The following is a 13,695-nucleotide window of genomic DNA, read 5'->3' on the forward strand; positions in this document are numbered from 1 at the left end:
AAGCAAGAGTGAAATACAGCTGTCACTCTTAATCTTAGTTCATTCAGGTGTTGGTGAGTCATGATGATTCCATACTGTCAAATATTTGGATTTCAGTCTGTCACATTGTTTACAAAATGCAGCCTTAATTGTTTCAACATAAAATAATTGGTTAGTTCGACGCCACCCGTTGATGGAATTTTCGACTTAAAGTGGGCCTCCTCTCTAGTTAAGTTTCCTTGCAACTGCTAGTTGACCCTAGTTACGCGTTAAAGTTATTTTCGAGGAGTGTGGTTCAGATTACCGAGTTATTGTAGGCCATTCTTTGCATATCTCCTCTCAGCTTGACAGCTTCGTGTTGGAGCACTAAAATGTACTCCTCCTCTGCGGCATGTGATCTGGAACTTATCAACCAACAGATAGTAAAAGTTTGAACTGAAGTCTCATTACTCGCCTATTGCACAATGCGCACATATCTCAGTGAAGCAACTACATTTTCTAAATTATGCCTTGGCTATAATGCAACATGTTCAGCGGGCTGAGGGGGTCTACTTCGATGCTCATTTTTCTGGATTTAAAACAGTCTGGTGCCCGATTGCCTGGCCTATAATGTTTTATGGGTTTCTTTCCTGGCGACCCTGTGATTTTCTTTTCCATCTGCAATAGCAGGCATTCAGACCTATAGGACTATCGGAAAGAGTATTTAGCATAGCCCTTCACTTTATGCCTACATAGTTGGACTAAACTGGTGTCAAAAGTTTCATTTGGTAAACTTTTTCAGTCAGTCGACCTCTTCTCACATTCTCTATAGATCCCGCAAACTGGATTCCACAGACGGGACCCACTTAAGTCTTGCCAACCACAGATTGATCAAGCGCCGTTATGGCGAGGGAAGCATTTCCCACCCCGCATTCTGACAGGTACCTGACAAGAGCGTGAGGCTCTCGCAACCTTTACCAAACTCGCGAGCCCCCATCTGTGCACCAAAGGGAGCTTTCTCTCTCTGCTGCGCGCGTCCACGAGTACGCGTTCACGGTTGGCAGCTCCACGTCGACATTCTTTGAGCAGCAGTGTGTAGCACCTCACCAGTTCTGCACAGAAGCACTGAGGACGGCCGACAAGAGCGATTCAACAGGATAAGACGAGCATACACCACGTCTGCATCGAACTTGAAAGCGCCCCGGACTCGAATCAGATCCCCCCGGTCCTTCGAATCCAAGCCGCAGGCTGCAGCTGGCTACAGACCGCGCGGTCACCGGTACTACAGGAAGACAGGTACGATAGATGTAAAACCTACCATATGCTGCCGAATGGGAATAGTTCCATCTCATTTTTATGGGTGGAAGTTGTGAATTGTTCAGTCTAAGCTGTTGCCCAGTAGAATTTGGTTTGTACATGTATAGTTGCCTTGTCTACTGTGGACTTATTTAACTGAAAAGTTTTTAAAGGGCAAGAAGTTGGAATGCTGACAATCACTGTCATTTTCTGCGGGCAGAGTTACAATTAAGTCCCAAACTAGCCTACTGCATCACAGTAATGGTCGTCATAAACAGTATGCCCAAACCAATGATTGTGTGTAACTTTGAGTGTTATTTAACCAAGTCACATATAGAAAAATGACTGAATCTGAAAACAGACACGTCAGCCTTTTCTTGACGGATAGGCTGACTGCCTCCCCCCCAAATTGTTAACCTCACAGGCTCAACCTTGAGGTCTGACACGTGTTAGTTTAGAATTGAGATAACGATAAACACGCCGGTGTAGCAGGTAGAGTTCTCTAAGTGCTATGTGAATACCACAGCGCATACTTCTGGGATGGCAGAGGCTCCTGCTAACAATTTTAATATTTTGTACATTTTAATGGTTTTCATTGAAAGAGTCCTAGTACACACAGGTAATCTTTTCAGAGATAATTGCGTGAGCAGCTGTTTGAATACCAGTACACACATTTTATAGAAATAAACTAAAGTCTTTTTGTCTGTGTCTCTTCAGACACTTGTTTGTTGACAGAAGCGCCCACAAAACTCACAATTTCACAGATTCTTAACCGTGTGTTTTCGGTTTTTCTTTGATTTCAGGGTGCCCATAAGGGTCTTCAGGCTGCAACATCTGGTCTTTCCTGGTGTGTGTGTGTGTGTGTGTGTGTGTGTGTGTGTGTGTGTGTGTGTGTGTGCACTAGAGAGAGAGAGAGAGAAACTGGCTCTCCAGGTGAAGTTCTGTGATTCACTCAGACTCTTGAGTGTGTATGCAGTCAGTGCATTACAGAACTTTGCCTTGAGAGCTGCCCTTCTCCAGCAGTCAGTCGGTCATCGGATTGGTGTCTGCGGAGGAAGCAAGAACGCATTTCCACATCTCTGGCTGCCACCAATTAAACTGCTTTCAACCAGCCTGCCTCTCATCACATCTTCTCTGCATCGTCTCCTTATACTCCCCCCCCCTCCACACACACACACACACACACACACACACACCCACCCATCACACCATTCCTGTCTCATTTTGCCTTTGTGTCTCCCTGCTGCTTCATACACAGTCAGCAATATTTCTCTTCCTAGTCAGTGCTCAACTTTCCCCCAGACATGCTGAATCCGAAGTGTTGCTATACTGTCATATCATATGTCAGTATACTGATGATCGTTAATGGTGCATTTGAATGGGTATTAATGTGTTATAAGCCTATGAGGTAAGAGGTTGACCTTGGACTGGACAGGGATGGACTGCATTGGGTCAGCAGTGAATATTATCGGTCAAGGAAACCTTCTCCAGACCTGCACTGAATCCTCTCGGCTCCAAATGTCAGAAGAACAATGTCACTCTGTGGTTTTTTAAAAGGAGATGGATACAGAAAGTCTGTTTTGTCTGCTGAAGGAGTCAGGCAAAATTCCTAGGTAAAAATCTGTATTTGTGCAGTTATTTCTTGTGGTGACTGTATTCACAAAATCCTGAGATTAATGCTTTAGTTTGCTATGAAATAAACATTAACTTTGTTATTCACTAAAAAGTATAGATTCAGTACCTTGGAGCTTTTTATTACATTCTTTAGTTTTTTTGTTTGTTTTACTCCTGGTGCTGCAACACCTCTTGGTATATTTTGATGTATGTGTGGAAGAAATTTTCAAGAGTCTTATCTTTAGCATTTGCAAAGGAAATCAATATGACTGACTTTTTAAAATGGTGCATGTAGGCTTACTCGTGTTTCTCAATGAGGCTTTCATTTGAACAGAGAGGGAGCCATATGATGAAATACATAACTCTTTAAGAATGCACGCCAATTTAAGCCATTTAATAATGCACAAAAATTGAACAGTTTTAGCAGTCATAACAACTTTACGGCTAAAATGCTGGAAATCTTGGAGATCTCTTCCAAGAGCATTGTAAATCATTTAGGCAGCATTCAGATGTTGCTCGCTTGTCCAATATCATCTTTGTGCAATAGGTGGCGCCATATCCTACAAGCGCAGCTCACAGGAATCAAAGTTACTCTTCAAACACTTGTTGATCATTCTCCAGTTTGTTGTTGTCCAGTAGCTGCTGTCATCAGCTGGCCGCGGGTTTCAAGAGGTTGTAGCGGGACTCTTAAATCAAATATCGCGGTGCTAGTTTGCCCATCTTTCTGCAGATTAACCAGGTTGGCTTTGTTCGAGAAATAAAACGCGTTTTATATATCATATAAAGTGGCAAGAACGTGACCATGAGTTTGTTGTTGATCAGCTCGATAAATCGGCTCTTAAAGGAAATACCAGATTTCCAGCATTGCTAATGTCAGCTATCTCTAGGTCGGTCGGGTTTGGTAACGATAGCAAGCTTAGGAGGTGTGTGTCCTTTGAGTTTTAATAAGACCTAAAGCTGGGTGTCCTTGATCGTAACTCGTAAATAGCGTAGGAGTCTAGCACCTACCGTTAGCTAGATTAGCTAATCTCTGCTAACGTTTGAATTGTTCAGCCATTAAAAGGCGTAAGGGTACCCTATGCTATCAAGCTAAGGTTGGACAACTATCGTATTTCATACACGTTAACCGAGTAAACATGCCACCCAAAAAACATAGGAACCCGTCGGTGAATATTTCTAGCTCGATAGAGTCTGAAGATTTCAGTTTGGAGACGACGGTACCCACGGAGGACATCTCGTCATCAGATGAAAAGGACAAATCGCAGAAAATCAAACAAATCATTGAGCGAAAAGAGCTGCTGCACAACCTTCAGCTTCTGAAAATAGAGTTGTCTCAGAAAAACCTCATTATTGATAACCTGAAAGTCGACCACTTGACAAGGGTAAGTCTATAATAGTATATAGATTTAGGTGGTACATGAATAAAAAACAGATATGGAACCTCGTGAACCATCATAGTTGCTAGTTTACACGATTAATGTAGGATACACGACTACACAAACACATGCTGAATTAATTATTTGCTGAAATGTTTTTTTTATGATCAGACGGAGGAATTGGAGGAGCGGCTGAATGATGCTTTGCACCAGAAGCAACTGCTGGCACTTCGGCTGGACAGCCAGCTGAAAATGCAACAGGATGATAACAGGTCTGACATAATAGTATAAAATATAATAACATAAAGTCTCACTTGGCCTCTGGCTTTGTCTGTTGGTATGATTCACGAGAAAGTAGTATTAAACTCGGAGTTCAAAGAGGAAAATGAGTCAGGCTCAAACAAGTCCCTGTAATTGTAAGGTCTTTATAGAGTTTGTCCGTCAGTGTTGGGCAAGTTACTTCAAAATCGTAATGTATTATGTATTACTTATTACTATCATTTCAAAGTAATTTGTTACATTATAATATTACTGCCTCTGAATTGTAAGGCATTACACTACTATTGTATTACTTTTAAGTTACTTTTACCAAAATATCTAGAAATATGGATTTGGAATTCTAAATGCAGTTTATTATGCTCAATGCAGCTCATTGCACTTCTAATGTAGGGTGATGTGGTATAACATAATGACTAAGCTAGGCTTAAGGCAAACAACAGTAGAATGCAATAGGCGCAGTGATGGCTCATGATGCAATACAAGGAACAATCATAGCCAGAATTTTTTTTAAAGCAGACAAAAGGTCGAAGTCTGGTCAATTGTGATAGAAATGCTGTAACTTTAGCCCACTACCTGTATATTGTAACCCAAAACTTAAAGACATGTCAAGATAGGCTACACAGTGCCGCTGCTGGCCATTTTGGTGCCCTAACTGGTGAAATACAATATTAACCTAAGTATGTCATCATATGGCCAACTATAAAGATGTAATCTGCCTGTTCCCAGGGATGGGTAGTATTTCTGAAACATGTAATATGTATTTCAAATACAAAATAGTATTTTGTCATTTGTATTTTATTAGGTTGAAGGAAATGGCTCTGTATTTTGTATCAGGCAGCAATGGTTTATTTTTATTGCAATCAGCTAATGTGAGAACAGCTGTGTTCAAAGACACTCACAGCTTTTCAGTGACGACGCCTATTGTTGATGCATCAGCTCTGGTCTGAAGCACTGGTGTGAAGTCATACGCAAGTAAAGATGAGCAAGTTTACCTGTGCAAGTTCACATAAGGACACCGACAAAGACAACCATGTCCTATTGTCTCCATGCCAATCTTTAACAGAAAAAGTGTCATATCTCAATGAACCACAATGACATCAATAGATGGTAATAGTGCAGCAGATTAATGGCATATTTCAAGAGAATCGTTCAAATTGGTATAGAAGCATGAAATTTGGCACAGATACTCTCTAAGGGTCACTTTTTGGGAAAAAGGCGCTGGCCACCCAAAAATTCAACATGGCGGCCATTTTTTCAAGATGGCCGCTATTTCTGTTAAATGTCATTGTCAATTGTTCAAACAGTGATGTAGGCATAACATTTTGTTGTGCTTACATGTGCTTGTCCCTCAAAAATTCAAGATGGCAACCATTTTTCAAGATGGCCGCCATTTCTCTTGAATCCTTACATCAATTTTTCAAATGGTGATGCTAGATGTAGTTACATAGCCGCACCTTGAATTCAATCTTGAATTTCCCCTGGGGATCAATAAATATCTATCTATCTATCTATCTATCTATCTACCTGAATTGACAGGTTGTGCCAGCACGGGAGAGCCGAGCCAAGACAACACATGACTTGTTCATGTATGCTTACCTGGAAGGTGTACAGATCACACGGGACTTAAATGGCACTGGATGAATGATCTGGTGTAGGTGACCCGAACCTAGTTGTATCCCATACTTGAATGTGTACTATGTCTATGATTGAGGTGGTAAAAGGATAACCCCTCGGCCTTAATCAGACAACAATCCCTCAAAATGTCAAATGAAAATCCCATGTCAGCCAAGAGATCAACTGATTGAATGAAATGTTGTCTTTGTCAGACAGACACAAAGGAACCCCTCCTATCACCACCTACCCATCATGTTTCTCTATAAAATGATTGCCACCAACATTCCACTCTTTCACAATAGTGACCTAGAGATCCTTGAGAAGTTTGTGGTCCTGCTGTATGATCGATCAAGCACAGCTGTCAGTGTAGATGAGGCTAGACTTGACATGTTTGCCCGAAAGCAGAGGCCATATGAAGCCATTCCTCCAACAAGCGCAGCTCTGCTTCAACACACTAAACGTGCTGCATATCAGGCAGGCTGCATATGGGTCAAGCAACCCAGTGTCAGTCAGAAGCAGAGTCCTGCTGACTGGAGATAAAAAAAAGCTTGGTGAACAATGGGGGGTCTTCTGGACAGCAAATGCACCAGTTGCACAAAGTTGTGAACAGCTAGCCAAGTGTGGCTGCAAATCAGAGTGCCGTGGAGGATGCAAATGTTTTAGATTGGGTTTCACTTGCACAGAACTGTGCAATTGCAAATGTGAATAAAAAAGTAAGTTTGCAGTGGGCGAGAGCCGATTTCCTGATTCTGGACCATGATGTATATGAACAACTTCCTGGATATGTTGCCCCCAATACAACACTTGCTGACTGCCAAGCAGGGAGGCATTGGCTACCATTTTTAACAGTCTTTATTATGACTTGACAGGGCACAACCTCTCAAGCTCAGGCTGGACACTCTAACCACAAGGCCTTTGAGCTGGTAAAATTAAATTTATGTTATTTTTAAAAAAAAATAATTTTATGTTATTTTTTCAATTCTTCCTTTTAACTCAGTCCCAACAGAGTACACTATTAAAGCAACACTCACTTTTCACTTTGCAATTGCCTTTTTCTAAAAGTGTGGCCGTTAGAATATTTTTGCTAACATGCATGTGTGCATCAGTGTACATACTACCGAAATGACAGCCATCTTGGAAAAGGTCTCCATCTTGAATTTTTTATTGGCCATCCAAAAAGTGGCCTTAACAGAATATTTGTGGCATATTTTCTGTATCACTTTTTGGAAACAGTGGCAATGAACATAGGACAGGAATGGCAGCCATCTTGAAAAATGGTTTCCATCCTGAATTTTTGAGTGACACATACCTTTTCCCAAAAGAGTGTTCCTTGAAGAGTATTTCTGCCTAATTTTATGCTTGCATCACCATTTGAACAATTGAAATGATTAATATTCGACAGGAATGGTGGCCATCTTTAAAAATGGCGGCCATCTTGAATTTTTGAGGGGCAAGCATATTTTTCCCATTAACATTTCCTTTAGAGAGTATTTGTATCAAATTATATGCTTAGATCACTGTTTGAATAATTGATATAATAAGCATTGAATAGCAATGGCGGCAATCTTGAAAAATGGCCGCCATATTGAATTTTTGAGTGGCCAGCGCCTTTTTCCAAAATAATGACCCTTAGAGAATATCTGTGCCAAATTTCATGCTTCTATACCAAAGTGAACGATTTTTTTACTAATCTGCTGCACTATAAGGTGTTGAGTGTGTTTGAATTCCCTTCCTTGTAGCATCCTTTTCTGCATTCCACAGTGGGAATTCCCTTCCTTGTAGCATCCTTTTCTGCATTCCACAGTGGGAATTCCCTTCCTTGTAGCATCCTTTTCTGCATTCCACAGTGGGAATTCCCTTCCTTGTAGCATCCTTTTCTGCATTCCACAGTTGATTAAATAACAATTATATTTCCTTATTAGCTGCATACTTGAGGTTGGAGATATTAAGGTATATCAAGTTTCTCACATACTGGAACTTCAAGATACATAGCCTTATGATTTTCTTATTCAGTTCTGCACTAGACTTGAATTACGAAATTCGGCACAGATACACAATTATGATTTTGGCCTATTGATTATAATGTGGTTAATTGAAAGCTCTGTCAGACGTTTTGGATAAGCATCAGGTAGATGACTAAATGTAAATTCTTGAATTATTCTTCTGATCACACTACATGAACTTGCATACGGTATACTATTTGGTATGACGGGCCAAATTGTATTGTTTTTTACTGTATTAATAGGCTAAATGTTTGGGATAAAAAAAAAAAAAAGCTTTTTTTTGCAGTGCTTCCATACTACCTTGAAAAAAGTATTTTGAGTATTTTCTAAAATACAAAAATACAGTATTTTATTTTGCTACATATGGTTACTGTATTTTGTAGTTTATTTTGATACATTAAAAATGAGGGTATTAGGTATTTTATTTTGAAATACATTCTGATGTATTTTTGCCCATCCCTGCCTGTTCCCAGCATTAGCACAACACTTTGCGATGGTTAGCTTGTCACCTGTGACGATATATGCTAGGCCTAAGTGACTGACCTATCTGGGTGCGTTTGGAGATGCCTGATTAAATCAGAAGTTGTTGAATAGGCATCATTTATCCTGGTGCCACACACCTTGCATGTAGCTGTTCGCTTATTTCCTCTGTGCACAAAGTTTTTGTAACCCAAAGTAATGATAAAAGGCACAACTCCGGAGGATTTCTCGCCATGGTCAATGTATTTATGTCTGTGAGTGTGCGCACATAGCGCATGCGTTACATTGCACATTATGGCAAAGGGGCCATGCCGCTCGTTATAAGTTTCACAAAGTATATGTAGCAGTAAAAATAAAATAGAAATGCATGAATAAATTTAGATTAAAAAGCAATAATTGCATGAAATACAGCTTGTTCAGGAGTCTCGAAGCTCGAGTCCGAGTCAAGTCTGAAGTCTTTTGAGTGGAGTCGCAAGTCAAGTCTGAAGTCACTGTTTTTGCGACCTAAGTCCAAGTCCCCATCTTTTTTACATTTCTATCCCTTCATTTTCTTTAATTCAAGTTCACAGCACGAAGCTGACATGAAGAGCATTTATGCTTTATCAAGAATCAAAAAGATTAGCGTGGCACCACTCTAGATGTGTCATTAAATTTCGTGAGGTATAGAGATCTTTCGGTTTCACACACAAAGGGCACTTAACTGTTCTTCATATCCTAGTTGTCTCTGACAAATTGAAAATAATGAGCGTATAGGCTTATGTCCATCGAGTCAGTTGCAGCCAGCCACAGTCATCTTCAACCAGTAACAGGAGATACGTTCTGCTATTTGCTCAGCTCAGCTCGAATATGTATCAAAACATCATTGCCCATGGCCATTTCAACTGGTTATATTTAACTAATGAACTAATTTAATATATAGACTGTTGTTGTGTTGTTGTTGTTTGTTTGTTTGTTATGTCTTAATTTAATTTAATATAAATAAACACTTGCTTACTTCCATCCGCTGTGTGAGATAGGAAGCAGCAGGCCCTGCGTAAGCAGGAGATGGACGCCATCTTGCTGCGGCAGAAGCAGCTGGAGGAGACCAACCGGCAGCTGGGAGAGAAGGCTGGGGACGTGCGGCGCAGCCTGCACCACCTGGAGCTCACCGAGGAGCGCTACCTGGAGCTCAGGGAGCTGCCCGAGGACAAGCTCTCCATCTCGGAGTATGTGGCGGTAAGCAGCAGCAGTAGCAATCATTTTACTTAAGTGTGTGCGGAGGTTTACTCTTACCCAGATTTATCCCAAGACCACATACTTGGGATAAATGCAACAGTTGAAATAACGTGTAAATACCCCCCAGAACAAAAGCTGTGATGAAGCCAACTGCCATCCAGGGTTAGCAGGCTAAGGCGCGGATGGGGCCTGTAGCTTGTGGGAGATCTCTCAGCCAAACTGTCACATATTTGAGAGTCAAGTCAAGTTTATTTGTATAGCGCATTTTTATATTCAATGTGCTTTACATAAACAAAAGCAAACCGCAATAGCTAATAAAATCATAGAAGGGCAATAGTCAAATAATAGTTTAAAAAGTAAAGAATAAAAAAGGAACATAAAATACTCAGGGTAATAGAACATAAGAGGACCAACGGAAATGGAGCTGTCCCTACAGAGGGGTCTGTGTGGCTTACCTGCTGTGTTTTTTTTAAGGGCGGTGGTAGTGTAGTGGTTAAGGAGCTGGGCTAGCGTGTAGTAGCCTGAAAGTTGTAGGTTCAATTCCCGGCTTCCACTGTTGCCCTTGAGCAAGGCACTTAACCCCAAGTTGCTCCGGGGACAATGTGATCCCTTGTAATATAGCTGACATACTTTGGTCAAGAAGTGTCTGCTAAATGAAATGTAATGTAATGTAATGTTTTTACCTTGTGCAGGTGCGCTTCTATGAGGTTGTGACCCCTCTGAGATCACTGGTGACGGAACTTCAGGGGAGGAAGAATGCCCTGTCGGATGACGTGGAGAGCAACAGGGGGCAGCTGAAGTCTCTCATGGAGGTACAGAGCATACTCATTTTTTAAAATATGTATTTATTTACCCTTTATTCAACCAGGGATAGAACACCTATAAGCACCAGATAGATGAAAGCTGGCTAGCCCAGTCACCAAAGCGTTCTGGAATGTGTCACACCGTGAGGGAGAAAATCACACCACCACCGTCTTCTCTTCTCTCTCTCTCTCTCTCTCTCTCTCTGTCTCTCTCTCTCTTCTTCACCTCTGCCCTCTTTCCTCTCCCTTGTCATCTCCGTCTTGTCACCCCCCCCCCCACACACACACACACACACACACACACACTCCGCCCTGTAGAGTTATGAGGAGGAGAGGAGGCTGCGGACCGAGCTGGAGCTCAGGAGCCGGCGTCTGACCCTGGAGTTGGCCGACACCAAGCAGCTCATTCAGGAGGGCGACTACAAGCGGGAGAACTATGACCGCATCAGACGGTGAGTGCTCTCTGTTGCCCTCATGTGGCCAAACAGGGTACTGCATCGCACAGGATACAGCGTGAGGGACACAGGAGTGAACCTGCCTGCTTCTGTTGGCTTGGTGCACACTGTTCATTGTTCCTTGTGAGGCCACTGATCCCTGATTAAATTCAGGAAATAGACTTTGTTGTGCTCTGTCAATTATATTAGATTAATGATATTCACCAGATCATTAAAAAAAGAGAGAGAGAGTGAATCTCGATGAAGTCAGATTAGTTTCTTAATTCACAAGTAAATTTTACACGATTCCTAGAAACAAACAAAACTATAATCACATAAATAAACAGTAGTTTATACAGACCGGCTTATGACCCGAAGGTGGGCGGGTGAGATTTACAGGTAATATTGCGGGTTGCGGGTGGGTCGGGTCAAATTCGTTAGAAAGCAACATTCTGGGTTAACATATTCATGTGTGTGTGCAGTAGTTTAAAGTGAGACTTCTCCCTTCTGTTCCCCTCTCCTTCTCTGTCTCTGTCTCTGTCTCAAATGCACATGCACACCAGAATTGATCGGATTCAAAACTAGCCCATCGTAGGGGACAAAGCCTATATATCCATATAATAAAATGAAACAGTAGTTTCTAATTATCCAGATGGTGGCCTAAATTAGCTTCTATTTCATAAAACACCTGATGAAAGCGAACGGATAACATTTAGATCCTAACCACGATGATCTGGCAATGCCCTAGTTGCTCAGCTCACTCTTTCCACACACTCCACAGACGTCTACACTAGCCTGTAGGCTAATGAAGTTTAGTTGAATTAGTCTATAGCATGGCCTAATATTGTGCCTAATATTGTGCAGCCAAAGTCATCCTGGTCTTCTTATTAATTTACGATTGCGTTTTATGAGTGTTTTCTCTAAGTTGTAGTTGGTAGCCTACCGCTTAGGACAGGTTACACCAAGCTTATTTGATGGTCAGCAAGAAGAGTAATATCGGCATGCTACTTTGCATTTTAAGGCATGTGTTTGAGAGAGGGAGGGAGAGGGAGGGAGAGGGAGAGGGAGAGGGAGAGGGAGAGGGAGAGAGAGAGAGAGAGAGAGAGAGAGAGAGAGAGAGAGAGAGAGAGAGAGAGAGAGAGAGAGAGAGAGAGAGACTGTTTTAGACAAGACTACATTGACTGCATTTATTTATTAGCCTACATTAATATCTTGTGAAGTAAAGTAACATTATCATGGCTACATGATATTGATGCAACCACGTTAGGCCTACTTATCGTTCAAATGATGGTCGGGTCAGGTTCGGGACGGATTGGATCTCCAAAATGGGTTGGGCGGGCGTGGGTTATAAAAAAACACAGACCTGCGCATCACTCATAAACAGTGTTCTATTTATTTACAGACTGATAAATCTGCTTTTTCAAACCACTAGCCATTCATGCGCATCCCTGCATGCATCATTTTTGGACGCAGTTTGATTCACAAATGCTTTTTTGTCAAAATCTATGTCCATGCAACCTATCGGATGTCTCTTTCAATTTCGGCCAATCACATGAGCGTTAATTCAACATATATTTGTGAATGAAGACGTTTATCTCACTCCATAGGTCTCAACTGCACTTCGCAAAAAACATTCAACATGACCAATAGGAATTCTGTGGAATATTTCATCAGCAGGCAATTCCGTGCAGTGGCCAGTAGGGGGCGCCATCGTCCTCCTTATAACACAGTGTGGGCCCACAGGGCTGCCCTGTTGCTGGGACACACCTGAGCAGTCAGGCGGCAGGTGGAGGTGGCAGGGGCCAGTAGACAGGTGGAGGAGGGAGGTGGTAGGGGGGAGTAGACAGGTGGAGGTGGGAGGTGGTAGGGGGGAGTAGACAGGTCTCAGGGCTTGTGGAGGTGGTAGGGGGGAGTAGACAGGTCTCAGGGCTTGTGGAGGTGGCAGGGGGGAGTAGACAGGTGGAGGTGGGAGGTGGTAGGGGGGAGTAGACAGGTCTCAGGGCTTGTGGAGGTGGCAGGGGGGAGTAGACAGGTGGAGGTGGGAGGTGGCAGGGGGCAGTAGACAGGTCTCAGGGCTTGTGGAGGTGGCAGGGGGGAGTAGACAGGTCTCAGGGCTTGTGGAGGTGGTAGGGGGGAGTAGACAGGTCTCAGGGCTTGTGGAGGTGGCAGGGGGGAGTAGACAGGTCTCAGGGCTTGTGGAGGTGGTAGGGGGCAGTAGACAGGTCTCAGGGCTTGTGGAGGTGGTAGGGGGCAGTAGACAGGTCTCAGGGCTTGTGGAGGTGGCAGGGGGGAGTAGACAGGTCTCAGGGCTTGTGGAGGTGGTAGGGGGCAGTAGACAGGTCTCAGGGCTTGTGGAGGTGGCAGGGGGGAGTAGACAGGTCTCAGGGCTTGTGGAGGTGGCAGGGGGGAGTAGACAGGTCTCAGGGCTTGTGGAGGTGGCAGGGGGGAGTAGACAGGTCTCAGGGCTTGTGGAGGTGGCAGGGGGGAGTAGACAGGTCTCAGGGCTTGTGGAGGTGGCAGGGGGGAGTAGACAGGTCTCAGGGCTTGTGTGGCTGGACAGCAGAACTCCTGTGCGAGTGTGAAGGTCACTCGCTGGGTGGAAGAGCAATCCTACTGCCAGACT

At 43.0% G+C, this 13,695-nt stretch overlaps 1 protein-coding gene across 2 annotated transcripts in view; it reads left to right on the forward strand.

Moving 5' to 3' along the window:
* The first annotated feature begins 3,465 nt into the window (after window positions 1–3,465).
* Window positions 3,466–13,695, forward strand: part of pibf1 (progesterone immunomodulatory binding factor 1) — a 72,529-nt gene continuing 62,299 nt past the window's right edge. The window contains exons 1-5 of one of the 2 annotated variants that reach the window (XM_042080810.1): window positions 3,466–4,250; window positions 4,416–4,516; window positions 9,637–9,835; window positions 10,528–10,647; window positions 10,957–11,090. In XM_042080810.1, coding sequence (XP_041936744.1) covers window positions 4,005–4,250; window positions 4,416–4,516; window positions 9,637–9,835; window positions 10,528–10,647; window positions 10,957–11,090 — 800 coding nt within the window. In that variant the 5' untranslated portion in view covers window positions 3,466–4,004. The remainder of the gene's footprint in view (window positions 4,251–4,415; window positions 4,517–9,636; window positions 9,836–10,527; window positions 10,648–10,956; window positions 11,091–13,695) is intronic. The other variant, XM_042080811.1, reaches the window with a different exon arrangement.

This window comes from Alosa sapidissima, chromosome 23, assembly GCF_018492685.1.
Source record: "Alosa sapidissima isolate fAloSap1 chromosome 23, fAloSap1.pri, whole genome shotgun sequence".
NCBI classification, from domain to species: domain Eukaryota; kingdom Metazoa; phylum Chordata; class Actinopteri; order Clupeiformes; family Clupeidae; genus Alosa; species Alosa sapidissima.